This window comes from Mangifera indica, chromosome 19, assembly GCF_011075055.1.
Source record: "Mangifera indica cultivar Alphonso chromosome 19, CATAS_Mindica_2.1, whole genome shotgun sequence".
In the NCBI taxonomy this organism is placed as follows: domain Eukaryota; kingdom Viridiplantae; phylum Streptophyta; class Magnoliopsida; order Sapindales; family Anacardiaceae; genus Mangifera; species Mangifera indica.
Window position 1 is genome coordinate 11,681,543 of NC_058155.1, and position 26,094 is coordinate 11,707,636.

At 32.1% G+C, this 26,094-nt stretch overlaps 3 protein-coding genes and 1 long non-coding RNA gene across 4 annotated transcripts; 1 reads left to right on the forward strand and 3 right to left on the reverse strand.

Annotated features, from left to right (window-relative positions):
• The first annotated feature begins 5,696 nt into the window (after positions 1-5,696).
• LOC123203562 (calcium uniporter protein 4, mitochondrial-like) lies at positions 5,697-6,357 on the forward strand. Its single transcript, XM_044619985.1, has one exon. The coding sequence runs from the start codon at positions 5,698-5,700 to the stop codon at positions 6,166-6,168; it is 471 nt and encodes a 156-aa protein (XP_044475920.1). The 5' UTR covers position 5,697; the 3' UTR covers positions 6,169-6,357.
• A 579-nt stretch (positions 6,358-6,936) lies between these two features.
• On the reverse strand, positions 6,937-8,320 carry LOC123202793 (calcium uniporter protein 4, mitochondrial-like). The gene is made up of 2 exons (XM_044618924.1): positions 7,696-8,320; positions 6,937-7,600 (listed from the first exon to the last, which is right to left on the reverse strand). The coding sequence occupies exons 1-2, from the start codon at positions 8,257-8,259 to the stop codon at positions 7,118-7,120; spliced, it is 1,047 nt and encodes a 348-aa protein (XP_044474859.1). The 5' UTR covers positions 8,260-8,320; the 3' UTR covers positions 6,937-7,117.
• A 6,312-nt stretch (positions 8,321-14,632) lies between these two features.
• Positions 14,633-16,227, reverse strand: LOC123203740. The gene is made up of 2 exons (XR_006499345.1): positions 15,415-16,227; positions 14,633-15,337 (listed from the first exon to the last, which is right to left on the reverse strand). It is a non-coding gene; the product is annotated as an uncharacterized LOC123203740 (long non-coding RNA).
• Positions 16,228-18,733: 2,506 nt separating this feature from the next.
• Positions 18,734-22,128, reverse strand: LOC123202951. Its single transcript, XM_044619099.1, has 6 exons — positions 21,704-22,128; positions 20,491-20,617; positions 19,853-19,992; positions 19,642-19,704; positions 19,490-19,558; positions 18,734-19,127 (listed from the first exon to the last, which is right to left on the reverse strand). Exons 1-6 carry the CDS (start codon positions 21,902-21,904, stop codon positions 19,056-19,058), a joined length of 672 nt encoding a protein of 223 aa, XP_044475034.1. The 5' UTR covers positions 21,905-22,128; the 3' UTR covers positions 18,734-19,055.
• Between the last annotated feature and the right edge of the window lie 3,966 nt (positions 22,129-26,094).

Below are 26,094 nucleotides of genomic sequence, written 5' to 3' on the forward strand. Positions count from 1 at the left end.
TAAAAAGTGATAAATTATTTCTTAGAGTTTGAAACTATCACCAAAAACGACAAAGTACACCATCTCCAATTGTGTTCTCTTTCTTTTTATCATCTGTTATCTTTGTCAGAGACGAAAAAGAAATATTCATTTTAGATTTTATTTTCATCCCTGACGAAGGCGATTTGAGAGGAAGAGAGAAATACCAATAAATTCGTTGGAGAGGGAGGGAGAGAGACCATTAACGAATATGGTAAAAAATGGTGAACTTTATCATCTCTGGTAAAGATTTCAAATCCTAGGGGAAAATGTATTATTTTTTAAATCTTGAATTTTAATAAAACTGTTAGATTTTTAAATTAAAAGAGTGAATAATGTGATAAATTTTTTGTCTTTTAATATTTTTGATTAAATAACATTTTTATCACGTATAAATTTGTATTAATATTTAATTATGATAATCTCCTTGCTCTTGGGACGGGGGTGATTTAGTAAATTCGTTATCGCGAACCTTACTCATCTGGGTGAGGTAAGGCAAGGGAAAATGTCTTAACAGGCAACTTAATTAAATTAAGTAATAAATTAGGATTTAGGATTGAGAGAGTTGGTCAGGTTTGGTATTTAGATCACCCAAACCACGAGGTTTTTTTCTTTCGGCGGGGCAGGGGGCAGGGGGCAGGGTGCCGGGGCGCGATAACCAGGAACCTCACTCATCTGAATATAATAATTGAATCTATTATATTAAATAAATTAAAATTTTATAAATATAAGAATTTATCATAAAAATTTTAATAATTCATAAATTTTACAATCTCTGTCGTCTTTTTTTCTTATTCCATGCAGCTAAATTTGGCATGCCATCGATATTATAATCTGAATGATACTCCATCGCTGCTGACTTCAAACGCGTATTCAATTCGCTTACCAATGACACTTAGAACACAGATTAAGTGGATGATAAACTTAATTAATACTGCATTAATAATTTAATCCACCTAAGGTCAATTAGGTCCCCCTACCAATACAATTTCTGATACTACGTATGTCGTATTCAGAAATTGAATAGGCCTTAATACAATTTCTAATTACTTTATTTAATATAATTAAATTTATCTAAAAATAAATAATCTGATTTGAATATAATTTTTTATTAAAAAAATTACAATAAAACTTGTCACAAATATATAAGTCAACTCAAATTATTAATAAAAATCTTTCTTACTCGAAAATAGTGAAGAGGGCACTCGACAATATTAAATGTATATTCAATCTCTTTAATATATCAAACTCAATATTGACAATCACGAGATTATAATTTATTTCTTCTCTCATTTAATCAAGATAAGATAATTGTTTACTTATTTTTATATAATTAAATTTGATATATTAAAATCTATGATTTATCTATTTATATAATTGACTCAGCTAACCATCTTACTCTATAAATAAATAGTTATATATTGATAGAAAAGACATAAAAAAACTCTTGCAATAACTCTTTTGTATCATTTATAATTATTTTATTATATTTTAATCTAAATATTTAATAATATATAACTATGTATACAAAATTTTTAAATAGTAAGTTAAACCCCTTTAAAAGTGTTATTTATTTTTACTATTGTTTGTATAAATAGCTGTTGAAAATTTTAAATTATCCTAAATATATTTTTGAGATTACGAGTTAAAATTCTAGGTAAAAACATACCATGTTTAAATGGCCATTGACGTACGCATCTGCCATCTCCAATTATATATATATTTGTCAATTAAAAGAAAAGTCAGTTTCCGGTCTCCCAAGGTGATGAATTTAATATAAAGTTGGTGGACAAAAGAAAAGTCTGGCCATGCGGGAAAAGTGTCAAAGCTTCATCACCTTCGGAAGATCATTAAAGTTGATGATGCTTTTTTAAGATGGTTTTCCATTTAATTTTTTATTAGTTGATACCGCAGTTACAAGGTTTGCATTATTCAGTCCAGTGATTACTTTCATAATTATTATATTATATTAATTAAAAATTTAATTTAAATATATCGATAATAAATTTTAAACTCATATTTTTTTTAATATTTAGATACTCTTATTTTTTTTCACGCAGGTTATCATTTAAGCTTGCGTGTTCACATTTTTTTATTTTGAAAAAATAGATTTATATTAAACTTGATCAAGCCTTAAATGGTCAAAGAGTTTATCTAAGTCAATATTTGTCCAATCAATTTAGTTAGATTTATACACTTATCGTATGGTGTTAACATGATGGCTTGACTGTCGGCGAAGGAGAATTAAGAATCACCAAAGAAATTGTGATTATGTCTTTGATTCTACAGGATGGAAGGGGTGGGGCTTCAACAAGTAAAGAATTATAGAATTTCAAAAGTTCAGGTGCCGTACTAAGTGGCAAGCCATAACTTCCAAAGAAGAATAAGGTCAAATTGTTTTAAAAAACACAAAGAAAGTGATGATAATGCTGCCTCTTTGGCTAGCACTTCCACTGTCCCACTCCTGGTTGAAAAAGAGAAAAGTGATAAAACCATCCAAATAACCAAAGTGGAACTTGGTGTAGTGTAGAATGGATGACCAAATGAAATAACAATCCAAATAAAGGGAAGTGCCAATTTCGAATCGGTTATATTCGACTGGGTAAAACTTCGAATTTAGTAACTGATCTCATAACTATAATTATTATATTAAAAAAGTTAAAAGTTTGATTTTAATATGATGTCATCAAATATCAAATTCAAACCTCTTTGTTTGAAAATTTATATATTTTATCACTCAAACTATTTAATCAAGGCTCCATTGTTAGAGCTAGCAACATTGAAAACCAAGGTAATGTTGTGGCTAAGATTGATCAAGAGCTTGACAAAGACAGATAAAAATAATTAAAAGTCTGCACATGGACTAGTAGCCCGGCCGCTTTATGGGACCTTAGAGGACTGCTGGGGTCCAAGTTTGGTGGGTCAGATGCCTGAGGTTGTGCATTTGAGGATGAGGTAGAGTGGGCACCAAACGTTAGATAACCCTAATGATTTTCTTCTACCCAATCTCAATGCTCCCAGAATGTTAATCTAGTTGGAAGATCTTTTTCTTTAAAGAATACTGAGAAAAAGGAGCCACTTATGGATGTATCCTTCCACCAGAAGTACCTACTAGGCTGATTAAAATAACAATGCTTGAGCATGTTATTTTGTGGTTAAAATATATGCATACAGTGTCAAATTATTGACACTAACAGTTAGTAAAACTGGTAAAACATTAAAATTTTCAAAGTAAAATTCTAAGTTAGAATTTTTGTCATATTTATTAACCCTTGACTTCAATAAATACAGATAAGATCTCTAATTATAAAAAAAAAATCAAATTATTATTTTTTCAATTAAATGGACTAAATTTGATTTTTTAATTAAAATGATTGAATTCTTAAAGTTTTTTATTCGAGACAACGAACTTTCAAATCTTCTAATTAAATTGATTAAACTTTCCATATTTCTTATCAAATATATCAAACTAGTCATTTTGTTTTCAAAACAAAATAAACAATCATATTTGTGTTTATTTGGTATCTTAAAAAAAATCTAAAAGTTTTATTAATTTAATAAAAAAATTCAATTATTTTAATTTAAAAAAATCCTCTTTTTAAGTTAAATTTGGAAAAATGGTTGTAGAGAGATGGGCTTGTATATGTTGGGCTTCAACATCAGTCTTTTATCCAGAGGGTCCACATGGTGCCCAATTATATCATTTCCCACCATCTCAAGTGCCCAATTACTCACTAGTTTGTTTCTCTCATCCAAATTTGACACTGAAATTATAGCTACAATACCAAAAGTTGTCAAGAAAGAAAAAATATCTTCAACTAAGAATTATTATTTCTAGTGTTTTGTGATAACAAAATAACCAGAACTAGATTGATAATGAAGAGAAATTGTCTCCACTGGACCTTAGCATTGTGTATAGGAGTTGATTTGATCCGAGTTGCTCAAGCTTGGATTATTATTTGGTTCGAACAAATTAAATTTGAGTTTAAACGATTTCAGTTCTTTTAGCTTGAGTTTAATTAGCGATGGACGTAAAAAATGGAGTTCGCTTCAATATCAATTTCCTTCTTTCTTCCCTAATGATATTTTTTCTTATTTAACGTTATTATTCGTCTTTCTCGATATTACTATTCACTAACTTAAGTGAGTTGAACTCAAGCTAGTCGTTTAAAATTAAAACCGAACTTAAATTAGTTATTATTTGAGTTTGGCTCAATTTGAATTCACTCCTACAATTGTATGATAAGATGTTGCCGTATTTGATAAGATTTTAGGCTTGGACTTGGACAATATGGTAATAATTAAACAATAAATCTATGTATATCTAGTTTTGAGTATCTAATTAAGTATTCAAATGATTATATCATCATGTGATTAATTTACTTTAAATTAAAGATAAAATAATTATTAATTATATGAAGATATTTTATTTAAATATCTAATTAAATACTTACAAGGCCAAAGGACTATTTACCACCCAAGGTATGCTTTTTCTGTAAATTCCCACCCGTTAACTTTGAAAAACCTATTTACCTACCCATGGGCTATTAAAAAAAAGACAGATTGACGAATTCAAGGGCAAAATCATCATTTCATCTGTAATATTAAAAATAAACTTAAATTTAATTTATTTTTTACCCCCAAACCCTAAAAACTAACACTTCCCCCCAACCCAATTTTTCAACAACTGCATAGTCCCCCCTAGGGTTTCTAAATTCGGATCCAATTTTTCGGTAGCGATCGACACTCTCTAAGCACCTACGCTCCCTCCCCGATGACCCCTCCTTCTGACCGTGCAGCCTCCGACGCTCCTAAGCTTCGTCGAGACGAAGACAACACATCTTCGTTCAGAGACGAACACTCTTCGTCGAAGATGAGTCTTCGTCTCGAAACGAAGACGATTCGTCTTTGTCTCGATGAAGAAGTGTCATCTTCATCGACGACGATGCTTAGGAGCGTCGAAGGCCGCACGGTAAGGAGGGGCTATCGGGGAGGGAGAGTAGGTGTTTGGAGAGCACTAGTCGTCGCCAAAAAAATTAAATCTGAAGTTTGAAAACCCTAGGGGGGAAAATGTAGCTTTTGAAAACTTGGGTTAGGGGGGAAGTGTTAGATTTTAGGGTTTGGGGGGGGGGGGGGGATGATATGACCAACCGACTCAGTTAAGTTTAACGGCCCATGGGTGGGTAAATGGGTTTTTCAAAGTTAATGGGGGAACTTGGAGAATTAATCATAGTTTGGGTGGGAAATAGTTCTTTGGCCTACTTACAATTAAATACACATGATATCCCAAGAAGTGCAACTTCTATCAACTCTCTGGACACCTCAAACTTGAGTTTGAAATTTAGACCAACAAGTAAATACAATGACTAAACTGTGGACTACAGCCCACTGTCATGGAAATCATATGGGCCATTTGTCGATGAGAGCTATGAGCAAATTAAATTTCAAATTAGGTCCGGAGAATACCTGTTCGAGGGTCAATTTCTTAAATAATAATACCACACTCAATTTACCCAATACTATTCATTTATAACCTTTATACCTCGAATAAAAATATAATTTTATAATTCTCACAAACATAATAATAATAATAAAAAAACCCATAACATTACACATATTTTAATAAATTAAAAAAAAAAGCAAACAATCAAAATAAAATGAAACAAAAAAAAATTGTCAATGGAGACATTGATATCGGAATCTGTGGCAAATCCGAATGACCCAAGGAGAAAAGAACTGGAACAGATGGAAAATCAGAAGGCCATGATTGACCAGAAGGCCAAGGCTCTGGTTCGAGGAGAGTTATATTGTGGGTTGGGATTTTTGGTGGCTCAAACACTTGGGTTCATGAGACTCACCTTCTGGGAACTAAGCTGGGATGTGATGGAGCCCATATGCTTCTTTGTCACATCACTTCACTTTGCCATTGCCTATGGCTTCTTCCTGAGAACATCCACAGAACCTACCTTTGAAGGCTATTTTCACCGGCGATTCAAGTCTAAGCAAGAGAAACTCATGAAAGTCCACAATTTTGATGTTGATAAGTATAACAACCTGCGCAAACTCTTTTACCCTGAAAGTTTGCCAAGCTTGGATTGCTTTAAATCTTCACGTCAAGAAGAAGGGAGAGCTTCTTTGCGCTGTGTATAGAGTAAATAGACCGGCAAATGCCAGAAAAGTCAGCAAAAATTTGATTTTGACAAAGACTGTTAGTAATTAAAATGAACTTTTGAATCGAAACAATAAATTTCGTTCAACTTTCCGATTAATTAGCCCATCAAAGATCTCGTTCACACCTTGTAAATGATAAATTTCATTAAATAATATTTTTTTAGAATATTAGAGCATTAAGATGGATTAAATCTAAAATTAAATTATTTTTAAATCAAATTTTAATTTTAATTTAATGAACTCGAATTAAGTCTCGTTCAAGATTGGATTCAAGCTTGGCCTATATGAAATGCATCCCTAATAGAGAATATAGATATATATGGTAATGTTTCAAAGATTTAGAAAGTATTTGTTAATTCTGTTAATTATTTTTAAGATTGTCCAACAAAAAAATAATTATAATTTTTTTTTCAAATATAATTAGTATTTGGGAGAGGATGCTTTGGGAGGGAGAGACCACCGACAATGGAGCCCAAGATAACGTCGGAGATTTCAAAACGAAACCCTAGGGTGAAACTACCATTTTTTAAAACTTAGATTAGGAAAAACTTTTAGTTTTTAAAGTTTGGGGGGGGGGGGATAAAAAGAGATTATATTTTAGTTTATTTTTAATATTATAGAGAAAATAACGATTTTATTTTTACTATCATTAATTTTAACTGTTCATTGATAGATGTTTGAGATTACCAAAGTTAAATGGGGGAAATTGAGATTGCAGCACACCTTGGTGGAAAATACCAGTTGGCCAAAAATATTATTTAATGAAATTTATCATTTACAAGGTGTGTACGAGATCTTTGATGGGCTAATTAATCGGAAAGTTGAACGAAATTTATTGTTTCGATTCAAAAGTTCATTTTAATTACTAACAGTCTTCGTCAAAATCAAATTTTTGCTAACTTTTCTGGCATTTGCCGGTCTATTTACTCTACACACAGCGCAAAGAAGCTCTCCCTCCTTCTTGACGTGAAGATTTAAAGCAATCCACGCTTGGCAAACTTTCAGGGTAAAAGAGTTTGCGCAGGTTGTTATACTTATCAACATCAAAATTGTGGACTTTCATGAGTTTCTCTTGCTTAGACTTGAATCGCCGGTGAAAATAGCCTTCAAAGGTAGGTTCTGTGGATGTTCTCAGGAAGAAGCCATAGGCAATGGCAAAGTGAAGTGATGTGACAAAGAAGCATATGGGCTCCATCACATCCCAGCTTAGTTCCCAGAAGGTGAGTCTCATGAACCCAAGTGTTTGAGCCACCAAAAATCCCAACCCACAATACAATTCTCCTCGAACCAGAGCCTTGGCCTTCTGGTCAATCATGGCCTTCTGATTTTCCATCTGTTCCAGTTCTTTTCTCCTTGGGTCATTCGGATTTGCCACAGATTCCGATATCAATGTCTCCATTGACTTTGCCACCTGTAGTTATAAAATAGCATTCAAAGCATTAATGAGGTTTCAAGATAGGAAGAAAAGTCCAAATGGGCCCAAATGAGGAAGAAGAAGAATCTTACCTGCTCGGGCCGGAGAAAAACTATGTTTCCTAAAACGATGACGTTTCCTGAGTCATCCAACAGCTTACTAAACTCAGTCCCTTGATCTTCATTCCCGCAAAATTCAACACAGATCCGAACAAAATCATGGTACGAAATCGAACTCTTCGGAATTTCTCTCAGCTTCATCTTTAGCTTTTCCACTTGAGACAGCCGCAACAGCTTCCTGGCATCTTGAACTGTGAATCCGTACGGAATATCTTTCACCGACGAATCAGAAACGGTATGTCCTCCGAGTCCTTCCAATCGGAGGCGATCCCCGGCAATGTTAATGCCTTTCAATTTCTCTCTGAGCTTGTCACCGACGGGCAAAGAGAGAAACTCGGGGATTCTGGCGGCCGATTGATTAATTCCTCGTCGTTGGAGAAATTTACGGAAAAACCCTCTCTCCGATAACTCCAGAGACGTTATGTACTCACGGCTGTAAGTCGAAGGTGAGTGTTCTAGAGTCACAGCCGCTGGCGAGAGTCGATAGCCGTAAGTCTTAGCAATCAGACGCTTCGCCAGGGCTTTACGAAGTTCCATTGATTATCTAGAGACAGAAAAAGAAGAGTAGAGGGGCTCAAATTTTGAGCAAAGAAGGTGGGGGGTGTCCATGGTATATATAGCGGGTCCAAGGAAGGAGGAGAATCTTGAGTTTTTGAGAATCTCGAAGGGTAAAATCGCGATTTCTCACATTAATTTCGAGCCGTGAGAAGAAAGTAAACACTACGTGGATTCCAATGGCAAACCTGGAATATACCCGTTTTAATACAACTGAATATTTTTGTTTATTATTATTTACTTTTTTATCATTTTTCAACTTAACGGCTTAAAATGGGAATTTTCCACGTGGCTGCGTACTATTTGATGGTGTTATCCGAGGTGTCAACATCCGCTTAATAATTTGGACTTTTTGGGTGTTTGAGAAGACTAAAATACGCCTAATAGGTTATTTGTACTTTTTCTGGAGGCCGCTTGCGGAAAGGGAAAGGAGACCTCCGCTAAACTACATTTAATTGAGGCGGTTGTTCTAGAGGGAATCAATTATATAGCCGTAGATGTCGGTCCACCGTTAATTCTTGATCCAAGGGCGGAAATTTTTCAAGGTTGATCAGTCTAAGAAAAGGAGAAGAATAATGATATAATTTATTGGAATACACTAGTGTTAATTCATTTTAGTCTAATATAAAAATTTATGCCACCATGGTGGTTGTTCTTGCATAAAATTATGTAGATAATTGTTGAGAACCCAATTAATAACTTTCAATTAGCCATTAATTTGAAGATGATAAACATAACTCATTTTTAACTTGAGGATAAGGTACGTTTCGATGATTTAGGTGACGATTACTTGAGGAGTTTACCTATCGTAACACCTACAAAAACCCTTATGGAAGTGATCCAAGATGCATCCCAAGGCTTAACCTCCAAGCCCAATTGATAAATTCATACGATATTCTAGTTCAATGACTACATAGATTAACACACTCTGAATAACAGAAGTTAGAAAGTTCTATGGTACCTAGATTATGAGTTATTATATAAAAATGGATTAGTATTGCGTTTTTAGTATCAATGAAACTATATGTATTCAATTTTGAGTATTTAATTAGATATATAAATTATGTCATTATATGATTAAATGATTTTTTAATTAAAAATAAAATAATATATAATTTATGATTATACATTATTTGAATACTTTGAAAATATAAAATTGGATGCATGTAATGTTGTGGTTTTTTTTTTTGTAACAAGAAATTTGACTAGAGTTGAACCAAAACTAACTACATTAAATAGGATAAACTTTAGATTTAGTAATCAACTTTACAATCATTAAACCAGATAAGTTATGAGTTTACTAATGATATATCATCTGTAAAGATTTAAACTCATACTTTTTTATATATGAAATTTCCTTCTTTGTTATTCAAGTTATCTCTTAGGATATATAACATTGTTCTTTGTGCATAAGCAAACGACAAATTTTTTGTTTTTTGATTGATCTACCGGAAGATGAAAATTAAAATCGAGATGTGAAGTGGAGACAGATATTTCCAGGGAAAGACAAATGATTCCAGGGAATTTGCCTGAATTTGAGGGAAGTCATGATTAAAATACTTGGATGCATAACTGTTCAGCTTTAATTTAGTAACGCTCATCACCAAGCCTTCTTCACTACTGCATGCTCACTACATGCCGCTCAGGAGGCCTACGCTGGTCAACAGGCTTCACATGCTTGCCATTTGCCTTTGCATAGGCATACTACTTTTTTTGGCCGAATGCAACCACACGTGCTAGAAAAGCCTATATATGCTTCTTACTCTTGCAAATTGCGCCCAAATTAAGCTAAGCAAAACAGTTGCAAAACTTCATAATTTTGATCATGGCATACAGAAAGAGATGACATGATCTAAATCCAATCATCTTTCAGATTCCTATGATCCAATAATGGTTGTCTGTCTAACACAATAGCTTTTCTTGTTAAAACTAGTTATTCAACAAGATTTCAAAAAAGAAAGATCAAAACATGAGTCATTCAGGGTTTTGTACCTTATGTGAATTCGATGAATTGTAGATTAGTATTGCATTATGTTATATCCCATGAAGAATTCCAATAGTTACATAATATTGGTCTAGGTTTATCTATAACATGTTAACTTAATCTAGTTACATAAAAGAGTGTTAGATGATAATTGAACTATTTTATATATATACACAGTGATGAACGCATTTTTTAGAGAAGAGGAAAATTCTTTTCCTAGGAACCAAAACATACACAAAGTCTCCCAAGATTACGCTATCAGATTGGCAATATATGAAGACAAAATGATATCGCGGAAATAACTCACATCATACTCTTTGATAATGTAGATCATCAGACAAATGAATCAAAACTTAGGTATGTCAATTTTTTTAATAATCGATTTATAAAATTAGGTATAATATTTTCCAACACATAAGATAGATCCGAAAGTGACTACATTTATCATATTTATTAAGCTTTTTATAAATAAAACTCAATTTGAGAATTCTTCCTCTTACTTTTCTTTAATAAAGGATTATATATACAGTGACATCAGATAAATAGTGAGATTCTTGGTTCAAGTGGGAGAAAGATACCTAGCCCTAGGAGATGGGTGCAGAGACTTTGTTGGCTTAGTGTATTGGAATTAAAGAATCCCAACATATTCGGAAGGTGGGAATCCATTTGAAATGCGTAAGAGGAATTATTGAGACACTAGTGGAAGTCTACTCCATCCACATTTCCTCTGGTGGGTTATATAGAAATAGAGAATCAAAATCTTAAAGTACAATTGTGTTATGCAGTCACATCTGCCTGGTACATCGAGGAATAATGAAACAATGAAATATAAAAGTAACATTCGTAAGAAAGAAGTGGAAATCTAGTAACATTTAATGGGTTGCCTACACGAAGAACACAAAGAATCCCATTGCAAAATTGTTGGTGCTCGGAAGCATGGTAGTTAAATCGTATATTAAAAACTTAATTTTATATATCGTATCATATTGTATGGTATAATTTTTAAGAAATAAAATAATAAAAAATATAATTAATGTCTCATCATTTTAAAGAATATCACAAATATTTTTAAAAATTTAAAATTTAGAATATCACAATTTATATATGTAATACAAATCGTGTTATAAGATACGTATCATATCATACAATATATTCACTGTATCATATTTATTATAATACACTTTATGATATGTATCGTTTTTTATCTGTACCATATCATAAAATACGTATCATATATCGTATGATATTGATAATTATACTCAAAAGAATTAGCATGCCTATCCCAAGGTTAGGGGCCGATTTTCAAGTGGGAATCCACCATGGCACTGCATCATATCCTTTATTGGCCACACAATAATAATCGATGCTGATGCTGATTATATGCTTAATCTTTGATCAGATATATATTTTTTCTTGCTGACTATTACTGCTACGTAAGCCCACTGAATCATGGAGGCATGAAGCCTGACCTTATATATTACTAGTTGGTGATGGCATTTTGGTGACAAAAACAAGCTTTCTTCCGACGAGGTCCACTAGAGACTTGATTTTTGAAATTGAGTCAATGATGCTACATAGAGGAGGAAATTTAGAGCTGCTTCATTCACTTAATGTTATGCCAGATATGAATTGCACCAATCCCTTTTAGCTTTAGTTTTCTTCATCGTATATATGATCATGTAAGCTTCCATATCTTCATTATTCTAATCACAAATATAGTTATATATATACAATATTTATCCGACAATTTATCGTAAAATTATGTCTGCTCAGTTTTTTAGTTTTCATTTGAATATTCAAATGATATATTATCGTATCATTCAGTATTTTTTTATAGATATATTCAATTGATACTCAAAACTGGTTATTCATAGTTTTGCTTTATAATTTATAGATGATAGATTATTATTAGGTTCGCTCGAGTCATTACACATGTTTTTCAAGGGTGGATAAGATTAAGATGACTTCAGCTATAGAATGCCTCCGAATAATTAGGTGAAACACAATTAGGGATTATGGAATCTTAAAACGTGTAATCATAGACAAGCGGGAAGAAAAAGAAAATGGAAAATCTTAGAAAAGAAACAAATTGAGAATACTGTTAAGAGATGATGCAAAATCTTGTAGTAAAAGAGCTGGCCACTTGCTACAATTTGAGAACCCAGAGAATCGTCCATTAAAATGAACGCATAGAGATATGAAACGTGAGAATTACATAAGAGAGGAAGAGAGAGGGAGCTTTAAACCGGAAGAATATGCTGTAAACCGATTGAATCTCAACATAAATGTAGATTCATTCACATAAATGTTATAAAATTGAAGTTAAAAGTTTTAACGATTTAGACAAATATGATTACATTATGATTGATGTAGAATCAATTTTGGATTCAATCGATTGGCAATCTCATGAAACAGGTTTTTTTTTTTCCAAATGTTTTCGAACAATATTATTTAGAATGAATATTTTTTTATGATTCATACATTATAAAAGAATATCTCGTCTCTTTTTATCATTATGCATTAAGAAAGAGGACCTTATCATCTCGTTATAAACCCAATAAATTCAATAGTCTCGTAACTCAGATTTTATTAATAAATCGAACTATCATTTAACAAAATTGATCGCCGTACGTGCCCAAATTGGAAATTTTCGGTTTCCCCTGTAATTTGACAAAGGTTGAAACAATGGAGAATCGTGGCCTCCACCTCTCCATAATTCACGAACATACAGAAGACAAAATACTGGTGGCAGTCTGTTTTCATGGGTCTTCTCTACGTACACATTTAACACCTGAATTTCATAAAAGACTAATACAACTGCCGCCACGTTTACAACATGGATTGGATTTATAAAATGAAACACGATCCCATTAGAACTTTGATTTAGTACCGAGAAAGAAAGCACATTATCCCTAATGGACGCTCAGGACCCATAAAATTATATATATTAATCCCATTAATTAGGGTTAGGAATTAGGCTTTGTCTTGTATTGTTAGTTCTAGAAAAGAATATACCATAAATAATCTGTATATATATAAGTAATATTTTATATATATATATATATATATATATATATATATATATATATATATATATATATTAAGTATATCAAATAGGTATATAATGATGTGTCATTATGTAATTGAGTATAATTTTATCTTTAATTCAAAATTACTTAATCATATGATGACGCATTATTTATTTATTTATCTTGAAACAAAAAATACCTAAATTGGATGCTAAGTAGGTTAAGGTGACGTGAAACGTGTTTTGTGTATATAAATCTATAGTTAGAAAAGTGGTCCTTCTCGATAATTTATTGGGGGTTGGTGTTGTTGTTATCAATGGACAGAGACTCATCTTCTGCATGTGAAGTTCACATGCATGTATATAATCTTGAATAGAGTTGATCTTGTTGATCAAATTAAAATGGAAAGCACCCATTTCTAGAATTGATTGGCAAGGGTAGTGAATGATATAGAGCAAGACATTAGATTTGGGGAATAATGTTATTGAACCATATGCAAAATATTTATAGAGGAAACCATTTTTAAGCCACTAGTTGAAAGTAGTGTCTCATTCTTGTGGCTATGCTTCGCAAACACAATTAAGAGTCTTGATAGGCCAAAATAGTGAAGTTGAATATCCATTTCTGAATTCTGATATCTATTATATTGACATAGGGTAAACAAAAACAAAGAGAGTTGGATATAGAGTGGTTTTTTAATAAGGTTTGATTTAGTGTTCGAAAATCTACATCCATAGTTACAATATTTTGACTCAGTGAGAAGTTTCAATATGACATGTATAAAAATTACAAAATTGTCAAAATGATTTTGTTTGAGATAAAAGTCTCGAAACGAATTATTAAATTTTATGAGATTTTCTCACCTAACATAGGATGAAAGTTATATAATATTAAGTATTAGATATTGTTATAATTTATCTTTTCGTTATACTCTTATGTCTATTTAAAACTCGCTTCAATAATCTTCTTTATTTAAAATATAAGAGGGGATGATTACATCATTTACATTTAAAATTTATAATAATTTTCTAATCATTTACTTTTAAAGAATAAATTAATGATTGAAACCAACAAAGCAAAAAATTGTTACTTTTCATTGCCGTAAATGACATGGAAGAAATGTTTAAGAATATCTCTTATATGTTTCAATAAAATTATATGTATCTATTTTAAATACATAAATAGATATATATTTGATATGTGTCATTATGTGATTGAATGATTTTGAATTAAGAATAAAATAATACTCAATCATATGATGACATATATTAATATATGTATATTTATGTATTTAAAATAAATATGTATAATATTACTTTATCAAGTAAAAAACAAAAATATAAAAAAGGGGTAAAGTATTGCAACATTTCCGTGTATTTTCAGGACTTTTAAGTTCATATTTATGGGCGTATGACCGACGGCTACCCTTTGGACTAAATGACTATTCAGAAGCGTATATGCTTTTGCGTGTTTGATTTTGCTTACAGATTTTTCCAAAGAGTGAGCTTCAAGTTGAAAACAATTGGTGGAGTGAGTTGCATCGCATGTTCTACACTCAGACTTGTTGGACGGGTCCAGACTTGGACTTGGCAATTACAAAGACAACAAGGCCACCGTCAGAGACTATGAAAATCGAGAAATTACATAGTCAATTTAAACATGCAATAAGTAAATACCTGTCTGCGTCTCCACATGCTCAATATGAAAACAAATGGTAGAGTGAATCAGATCAATAAAACAATTTCTTCATATTTTTTTAATATACAGATAAATATAAAAATAATATATTATTATGTGATTAGATGATTTTAAATTAATAATAAAGTTATACCCAATATACACATAACATTGCTCGAATAGTATAGGGACTTGTTGAGCAGGTTGGGACTTGGATTGGGACTGTCCTGCACTTGGACTTAGACTTGGTAATTACAACACAACAAAGGCGCCGGCCAAGACTATGTCTATCGGCGAGCGTCTCCGCATGTTCTGAGAAAAACGCTGGTCACTGGAATAATGTCTAGCCGCTTGATGAAACATCAGATATCTGAGAGCAATAGTAAATAATTTCCTTTAGTGGACGGACTTTTTCCATCCTAGTAGCAGAAGAATATAAAATCTGACCCAAGTGCGCGCTTGTCATATTATGCAACTTTTGGTGAAGAGATGAAGACGACAGAGCACAGCACTCTGCCATTGCTGATCAAAGTTGAGGGCCCATTTGCCGTATTAAAGGTAAAAAACTGCCCAAATTGAGGGAAAAGTTTCAGAAAGGTACTTGGAGTGAATATTATAACCACGTAATTAGACACTTTATGTCTCTTGAATATGATATGCATCCAAAAACTTTGACCAAGATGACTTCATTTGCGATATTACAGTTAGAATAACAAGTTGATGACAGAAAACCCATGGCAGAAAAATTAGCAAAGAAAGTGCCAGATTATTATAAGTGAATAGAATGGGCAAAGAGGAGAAAAAAGCAGCTTTTACTGGAACATTTTCAGCGGAAGAAATGAATCTTTGACCCGTTAGAAATCCAAATATTAATATGAAAATAATATTTGATTGTTGGCTACTCAACTTGGATAGAAAAGAGCTGTAAAAGAAGTCTGATAATGGTTCCACGATTGGACTTAAAGAAGTCCCACGTTCTGGGATCTGTATTGAATCTTTGACCAAAACAGCAGGAAACCTTTGTTTTATTCTAAATCCCAACTAAAGAAAATGCATTAATGGAGGAAGAAGGAAAAGTTTGAAACTAAAAAAATGGGAAACTTCAAGGTCAGCTTTTTGCTGTTGCCGGGTTGAATTTTGATTGCGAAAGGAAGTAGAAAAGGCAATGGATCACCAAATTGAGAACGATTTAGAAATTTGATAACAAGAAGAAAATGAATATGGTAAATTCATAGAGCTTTGTGATTTCTGTTCAACAAAGTATTACTGTAAAAATAAGGTAGAAAACAAGTATATAAAGGTTGGCTGGGAATTGAGAATCTGAATTGGATCCGAAAAATCAATCTGAGATTAGTTTGAGATCAATTAGTTAATGGTTAAACAGAGCTCAAATAATATTATTTTGAATTCGATTTAAGCGAATTTGAATCCTAATATTCCGGTTGGTTGGAATTTTGTATTGTTTTATTTAAAATATTCAATGTTGGACTTAAACTTGGATATTTTGATCCAACTTTGAATTCAACCGGCCCTAGCCCAATCAACTTAATGTTCCTGCCAAAGCCCTTTAATTAGAAGTTGTGAAATAATTAAGGCCGCATTGTGGTCCAGCTTCCATCCAAACTTGGATGTTTTGGATTAATGGGGTCCAACAGGGATTGGGTAGGCTTTTAAAACGAACCAGAGAAAAACATTGACTTTGCGGTAGTGAGTTTAACTAGAAGCAGTACAATTGTGGTTGAAAATGTACGACTGCCTTTATGAATCTTATCTTACCAACAATTACAATAGCTTGGGCTCAAGTAATAGCAATAGATTTTAGGTAGGGGCGTTGGTGAGTGAATTGGCCATAAAAGAGGCTTATTGATTGGAAATAATGCTCAAAGTACGCACAACTATTAATTCTTAAGGGCGAACGGGTACGTAAATGGAGTAGTTGGTTTACTTTACAAGGCAAGGTTGTTTAACTTGTTTACGTAGGGGAAAAAGAGCAGAAGACAGGGCACATGGGTACCACCTTTAGCTTGAATATTTAATGTTCAACTCCAGTTCAAGCTTGTTTTTACTAGTGTATAGTTTTATTAAAGGATTGCTAGTAGAATAAATAGTGTTATCATTAGAATAAACAGTATTTTATGAGGATGAACAAATGATGACTTGTATGAATCAAACATGGATTTAAGTCTAAGTCAACTCAGCTCAAATTTGCCCCTGAATACAACCTATATAGATTGGTTCCTAGTTTAGGAAAACTGTCACTTATTTCAAAGGTTAGAACGAGAGAATGGAGATGGTATTGGTGTGAGCGGAGTAGAAACCTTATTTTAGCTGAGAAATCATAGTCACTATTCCACCTAAAAACTTAAATAAACAAATAAATAAAGGAATTGAAAATGGGTATTTTGAAAGAGACTTGAGTTGGTTCATCAAATGGAACCCCTTAAACTGGTATTTTAGTCGATGTGCTATAAGGGTAGTGTCCTAAATTGCGAGTACTAAGTATTCAAAAGATGTATCATTCTAAAATTACATGATTTTGAATTAATAATAAAGTAATACTAATCACATATAATATATTATCTGTACATCCAATTAGATATTCAACATTGAGTGCATATCGCACTGCTCAAATATTATATGCACACAAATATTTGTAATCATCAACTTTATTAATTTGTTAAAATCAAATCCCGTCATTCTCACCATCCAACTTTCAAAATGCTCAACTCATTATATTAGATACTATCTAAAACAGCCTTAACCATATCTTTCCAGGCTAAATGCAGTAGGATAGGCAGAATATCGATTCTTTCTTAGGAGCTAAAAACTGGGGAGAGATGAGACCAATAGGATTAGGTGTTGTTTATTAATGTTTTGCCTAGTGGCTATCCTATCATTGATAATTTAGGTGTAGTAGGAGATGCATGGATGGGCCTCAACACTGAACTATATTGATGCAAGTGGGTTCCATTTTGATACTAAAATCTTTTGATTTTGACTTGTTAGAATATGAGTACTATTGTTTCGAAGTGAATATACAATGGATCTTACTTGTTGCAATTAAGATGGTTGTGTAAACAAACCATTATTTACCAAAGCAGTATTCACAATTGGTATATTTAATCAATAAAAATATATATACCTATTTTAAATACACAAATACATATACATTTGATATAGGTCATCGAATAATTGAATAATTTTAAATTAAAAATAAAATAACATCTAATTACATAATAACATATTTTATATATTTTATATATACATAAAAATAGATACACATAATATTATTTGTATTTATCATATAAATAACTTTGGCCCTCTTATTATCATTACCATTACCTCTAATATTTTACAATACAATTACCGCAGCAAGTATGACTTAAGTTTAAAAGAATTGTGGATCACCATGCTTAAATTGTCACGGAATCATGAAATAGCACTATTAAAGTATTACCAGTATAATAAATAGTATTGCAAAAAGGGTGAATCTAGAGAACAATATCACTAGAAAAGCAAACAAATCTAATTCAAGCCAAGTTATCAAGTTAAAACTCTAGTTTAATTTTGTCAAGCTAAAGAAGGATTCGAGCCCATGTCGACTCAACTCTAATTCTCCCCTAACTTATAGTACCTATTTCATATCACCAAGCAAAATATAAAATGACCAAGAGGTAGCACAAAAATTGATTTATCTTTTATCTTTATCTTTATCACCGCCTAATAATGTTATTATCGGCAACAAATAACAGGCAAAGGAGGAGAATGGCCGCAAACGAAGAATATATACAATTTTAGGGAATCCCCAATTCAGCAAATACATGAAACAAAGCTTAGAAAGAAAGGCATATGGACTTCTTAAAGGTCTAGTTAACGGTTTAAGATATATCTACAATAACTATACTACCAAAAAGTAAGAACCTCTATAACACACTAAATACTAACCTACTTACTGAAATGAAAAGAACAACCATAAACAAACCATGGATACATATGTTACATATATTATCACTACAGGGGTAGGGAAAGAGGGGTTTTGGATACCAGTATCTGTTAGCGTTCATAAACAAACTTCTACCATCTCCACCTCACTTGCATACAGTCTTAAGTCTCTTAGCCGCCTGAACAAACCCCACAATCACCTGCAGCTCGTCCAGTTGCTTCACCAATAAATCAAATGTTAATTCAAACTAGCAATTATTCTTTTTATAATCATATATATAAGTATATATTTGTTGACAGACCAACCTAATCAAGAAAGGCATTAATAAACCAGCTTTGCACAAGACGAGACAGATCATGAGATTCAGGAAAATGACAATTTTAGAGGAATTGTTTTACCTAAAGTAGAAAAAGAAATTTGGAAAAAGAGAAAGAGGGGAAGAGTTGTTTTTGAGATTAAGTAGGGTGTGTAAATGAAAAATTGTCTGAGAAGTTGGTACTGTGGTTTTAAAAAGTAATTGTCACATCACGGACACAACACAAGAGTGAAAGAAACGTCAGGGCATAGTCCTGCATTTACCTGTGACATAAAATGCCTCTGAACCACATCAATGAGTTGCTCCTTTGACGGATTGGGGATAGCATCCACCTTTAAATTTTCAAAATGTTCATTGTTAGGATGAGCTCTAAAGCAGCAAGAACTTGTTATCAAATATGCTCCACAAAACTCACAAGATTAAAGTGTCGCCAATATCTCCATAATGCAGCCATTTCCAGTTTGCTAAGGTCAACCTTCTGCACAAAATATGTTTGAAATAAAATTAAACCAGTAGGAAAAATATTACATATTAACTTCCATTGTGTGTTTTTTTAACACGGCTAGAACAGTGATATAAAAAAAAATATATATATAACAGTAAATGTGAATTTGAAGAATACATACCACGGACCCACGTGGAGTAGTAATGGACCCCTTTGACTGGGAGTCACAAGAAAGAGACCTGCTCATAGTCTTGTGAGATGAACCAGTTGATTTATGCGTTCTATGCCTTGATTTGTGGGACTTTTGAGTGTCATCGGATGCTGGAAAGTAATAGACAAGCAGGAATTAAAAGGGTGGTGGGGCTTGTAAGAAGATAAAGATGTGAGACAAAAAAGCTTTTGGCTATAGTGAAAGTAAAAGGTGTAGAGAATGGATCCTATGTAACAACCTCAACCACTTTTCTAAAAAAATAATGCACTATTCAAAACACAATTTTTCAAAGGTAAGAACAAACAGTTCAGTTTACTGCTAAATGAAAGGATTGTGCCAGTAACTAATAACAATCTAGTCAAGCAAAATTTGAAAGAAATCATGCCTCGAATAGCAGATTCAATAGTTCATATGCACACAATAATAGAAAGAAAAAGGAAAGGAAAGGAAACAAATTCACAAAAGTTTGAATAGTCGATTCCATCCCAAAATTAGTAATGACACCGAAAAATTAATGGATAGTTAACACTTTACTCATGCAACTAAAAATTTGATGTGAGCACAAAATTTAAATTAACTGGAAGAAATAACTGAATAATGAAACTCACCCATATCTGACATATTCCAAGGCCCGTTATCAAATTCAAGGTCATCATCTTCCTCATTACCAGTAGGAGCTTCAATCACACTGAGGGCATTTCTTTGCAGCTTCACTTCTATCCCATTAGTTAGAACCTGTTATTTAATTATTTGAGCAAAGAAACATAACAATAATAGTCAAATGATCTAGTTTTCATAAAACAGAGTACAAAGAAAAGTGTTCCACTTTTTATTTGACAAATCAGTCACAGTCTATCTGGAAACCAAGCCCACTTCATTGAGACATTTACTCAAAATGAAACTGACACAGAGGAAGTAATTTAACCAGTTCGGTAAAAATGGATTAGAAAAACATATAAATGTTGTTAGAAAATAAAAAATCAAATTTAAAATGTGTCTTGAAGACAAACCAGCTCATACAGAACATAAGCTATCTTAAACTATAAGGGAATAACAATTATGTAGGAAAGTCCAGAAACAGTAGCCATCATTTTTTCAATCCACTATACATATATTTTTTATTAGTTTAACCCCGATAAAAGAAGTAGAAATAAAGCGAAAATGGAATTAAGCTGCACTGTCAAAACTAAGGATATAGGTATGTTCTTTTTCAATAAGCCTCGATGTTTAACTGTTTATTTTATTGGGAAAATGAAGATCAAGGATAGAACGCACCAATTACACCTTAATCCATGAAAGCACTAAAAATAAATTAGAAACAAAAAATTCCGAACAATTTCAAGTCCACGCCAATTTTTTCCCCCTATTTAATAGAAAAAACAAACCCACATTGCTCAAAACCTAATAAAACTCCAGATCCATCCGGAAAAACAAACATGCAAGCAAAATCCATTTCCCAAACCTCAAACTTATAAGTTAAAACCCTGAAAAAACACTTCAATTCAAAAAAATCACACAAGAAAAACCGATAATTTGAAAATTCACCCAAAAACCAGGTTCTATAATTGGAAAACTAATAAAATTCATAAAATTAATCAAATTTAAATTGAATTTGAACAAAATATGCAGAGAAATCGAAACAAAAATCAACAATTGTTAATCAAAATAATTTAAAATTGCAATAAATTAGAAATCAAAATCACCAAGTACATCCACATTACTAAAAATATATCTTCTGGAACTTTCAAAAAACAAAAGTCAAAGGTAAAAAACTTAAAAAACAAAATTCTGCAAAAAATCAAACGAAATAAGAATAATTACCAGCCAATGCCATCCACCAAGGCCGACAGCTTTCTTGACAACGCCTTGAAGTCCCACAAGAACCGATTTGGTGCGATTATTTCCGGTAACAACGACTTTAGTGTGACGTGGAAGCACAGAGAGCTCTTCTTCACTACTATCTCCACAGCTCTGTAAGTGCGAAAAACCACCATTAACCGAACTCTCCATTGTTTCAAGCATTCTCCGCGTTTGAAAATGGCCAAACTTATAAGATATTAGCGAAGAGTCAACATTTATTAGTCGAAATTGTATGTAAATCGAAGATCATGCATTGGTGAGTTTAAATGTGAAGCTTTTGAAGGCAAAACAGAGAAGAAATTAGGAGAAAAATGGGATTTTTGTGGAGAGAGAAAACACAGACCAAGAGAAAGAGTGTGTGTGAGTGTGGGAGAGAGAGAGAGAGAGAGAGAGTGACTGGTTATCTTTATTGGTTGTGTCTCTATGAATCCCGACGAGAAAGAACAAACCAATAGAAAAGTGACACGTAAAAAAAGCGAAGGTTACAGTTTTGCGTTTCTGGATTATGGGACGGGAGTTTTTGATTATAACGGGTTGACCGTTTGACCTCTGGAAAAGCAAGTAGTGGGTACTTCGAAATGACTATGATGACCTCCGTCTTTTTCTCGTATTCTTTCAAAAATATGATAATTTTGAAAGCTCAATTTATTAATAAATTATGATCCGTTTGAAAGAAGAGTGTCCGTTTCGTAATTCAGGAAGAAAAAAATAACGTAAGGAGACTACAGCGTAACGGAAAGGCGAAATTCATGAAGTGGGTCCACGTGGTTGGCAGGCTCTACCTTCCGTCGGAGTTGTCATATGTCCTATCCAACATGGGTCACTGATTTTTAATTTTATTTCAACTGAAATGAAATTATTTTATTTTTTGCTGTTATTTTCCCACCTGATTTTCCCGCCACTGCTAAGCAACATGAGCCGTTGAATAAGGATCATGAGAGCTGTAACCATAGGATTCTTGGGATGTGAATACAGCCGTCGGATAAGAACGTCTAGGCGGAAGGAAATGGTCGTAGAAAAAGCAGACATGTTCACAGACCATGTGTAATGATCAGAAAGTGGAAAGAAGAATAATAAAGCAAAACGATAAGGACAAACAACAAATGAAAAATTAATATTAGCATGTGGTAAGGAGTATTATATTGTATAAAATTACGAATCTCTCAATCCATCTTGACCGTCAATGGTTTAATTGGACTTGTAATATGCACACTTGGCGATTATAAAGAGGCTGGACCATGATGATTCCTAAAGAGGCAAACCACTGAATCAATTTTAATAGGTAAATATAAAATTACGTAAATTTCTAATAATGCATGTAATCAGACAACTTAGGCAGAATTTTTTGACCGGTAGTGCAGTATTTCCAGTCCGGTACTTTCAGTAAATGAAAATAGTAAAAAATTGTCATTATATATATATACATAGAGCAGTGAAAAGGGTGTCCAATCTTTGTCAATTATATTGCTAGCTCTACTTAGAAGTTTCTATTCTAAAAAACGTGAAAATTGAAGGCGAATAAGTTGGAATTAGTGGGAATGGAATCATGATGTAGTGGCGATAACATTAGGGCTAGATTTTAAGCAATCTGGGTTTAATTTAATGTTTAATTTGATTCAAATTAATTTTAAATTAAAACTTTAATTAATATTTTAACTATGTTTAATTTGAAATTTTTTTAATAATATTATTTATTTTATCAACAATTTTTAATATAATCTTTAACCAGTTTAAATAAATTCTAGCTAACCAAATCAATTCATATTTGATCTCCACCTGGTTAAAATCCCAACCTAAGTGGCATTGAGCATCCCTGATAAAGAATGATAGCTAAAGGAGACAAAGACACTGGGTTCCACACGTAATTACTTTTGTCACAAATCCAAGTGAATGTCAACCATTTCAACGCCATCGCCTCTCAATTTTCAGATTCATCGTTCAAATTCAGGTAATAAAACCCTCTGCATCCTGTTTTGAATTATTAATTAAATATTTAAATAATATGTAATCATAAAATTAATAAATTTTAAATTAAAAATAAAATAAAATAAAATTATATAATAACACAGAATATAAATATTTAATTAACTATTTAAAACAAAATATACATAATATAATCTTTTTTAGTGATTCTTTAATGAAAGATTTATATATATATAATTTTAAATATATAATTAATATATTATTATGTAATTAAATATTATTTTATTTTTAATTTAAAATAATATAATTATATAATAATATTTTATTTGTAATGAAATAAATATAAGTTTATTATTCTTGATTGTTTGGAATGAAATAAACGCGACATACAAAGAACTTACATAAATGAAATCCTGTGGCTGTGGGAACGTCATTCCCTGGATTTAGTCAGCTCAGCTGTCACCAGGTATGTTAGTGGGCCTGAAGAAAATCGTCCAGCAAAATTTCCTTTCAATGGACGAGATCCTGCATGGGCTCCCACTCACAGTGTAAAGATACGCAATTCTTATTACAGTTAGTCAATTACCAAGACTATTTTGCCCCTATTATTGAGGTGGGAGGACATGATAGATGCTGATGCTCCTCCGTGAGGGAGCTTGACTTGGGCCTAACAAAAGTAATAGTTAAGCAGGCACATGGAGCTCAACATAAATTAGGCCAACGGTCATTTCAGGTCTCTGAGTTTAATATATTTTGGTTGGTGTTGTTGTTTAGTTGGACAGATTTGATTCAATAAGCGATTGACTTAGTACTGGCCCTGTTTTCATATCTTCATCATCACTCAACAATCCCCATCTAATGATACTGAGATTGCCATATTGAGGAACAAGTGATAATTTATTTAAGATTGAATCGATTATATCAAACAGATAAAATCTTGAATTCACTCATTTGGATTATTGCCCCGTCTGTGGTTGATGATGATTTTTGTGTTTGGTTTTATTGTTTAAATGGGTCCAAGGCAAACTGTGGTTAATAGACTTAGAAAGCCTCGGTTGGAGGTGAAGTGCGCTGCGGTGGAGGATTTTGGTCTCTGTTTCTGCCTCTAATTTAATAACCGGTAGTGGGAACATGGTTTCGCCGAAAAATCCTGACGAGGATGCTGGAATCTGGCATGAGTATCTTGATGCGAATATTCATGTGTGGGGTTCAAACCTTTAAACAGATGGCACGTAAACGAACTTCTGGAGACGAGATGATTTAAAGTGGAGTAGTGAATTTCGAAGGTGACGCTAAGACAATCGCCTTATTTTTTTTTTTTTAAGGCCAAAGGAAAGGACTACTTCTCACCTAAAGTATTTTCTCACGTAAAGTTTTCTCATTTAATTTTAAAAATTTTATTTAATCATTTATTTATAATTAAAGTTAATAAATTTTTAATATTTTAATTTTTTTTCATAACTCTTAAAAACTAATAATTTTTTTTTATAGATCAAATTTTAAAAAATAATATTTTCTCTCTAAGATTTAGTTTTCAAAATCCGATATCATCTCCGACGATTATTCCCTCACCATCTTCTCTTTCGGTTGATAATCTTAAACCCAATAAAAAATGATATTTCATTGAAAAAGATGAAATATCGTCTCTTCAACAAAAACAAGGTCTTTTGTCTTTATCAAGAAAGACGAAATCAGTTTTATTTTTTCGACGAAAGTGAATTATTTTTTACGTCAATTGACTTCATCTAAACTTTCAAACGAAAGAAACTTGGCTGTTGAATAAAGAGGAGACATCAGGAGAAATTTGTCATTGACGATGACATTAGATTTAATGTTAGAGATTTGGAAACTAAACTCTAGGGGGGAATTATCATTTTTTAAAACTTAGGTTAGAGAAAAAATTTTAGTTTTTAAAGTTTAGAGGAGAAAAAAAAGATAAAATTTTAGTTTATTTTTAATATTATAAATAAAATGATGATTTTACCTTAAAAATCATTAATTTTAATCACTCATGGGTAGATATTTGAAATTTTCAAAGTTAAAAAATGAAAAACTTAAGATAAGGTGATACTTAGGGTGGGAATAAGTCCTTTGGCCTTTATTTTATTTCTCTGGATAAGATTTGAATCTATGATCTTTTTTAACAAACTAAGCTCGGATTGAATTAATTGTTGAATTCAAATTTAAATTCGATTTCAAATCAATCTCAGTGTTAGAGTTCTTTTTTTTTTAATGATTCATTTATCTTATGATAATTATTCTTTTTTAACACTTTTCATTATTTATTGATCCATGTTTAAAATCATTTTGAATAAATGTAATTTCAAGTGAGAATTTACATTAGCTTTATCCACTATTCATCATTGTGCAATATTAGTTCCTTCTATAGTTTCACAGCCATAAAAAAAGTGCTCTTACAAGCCAATATC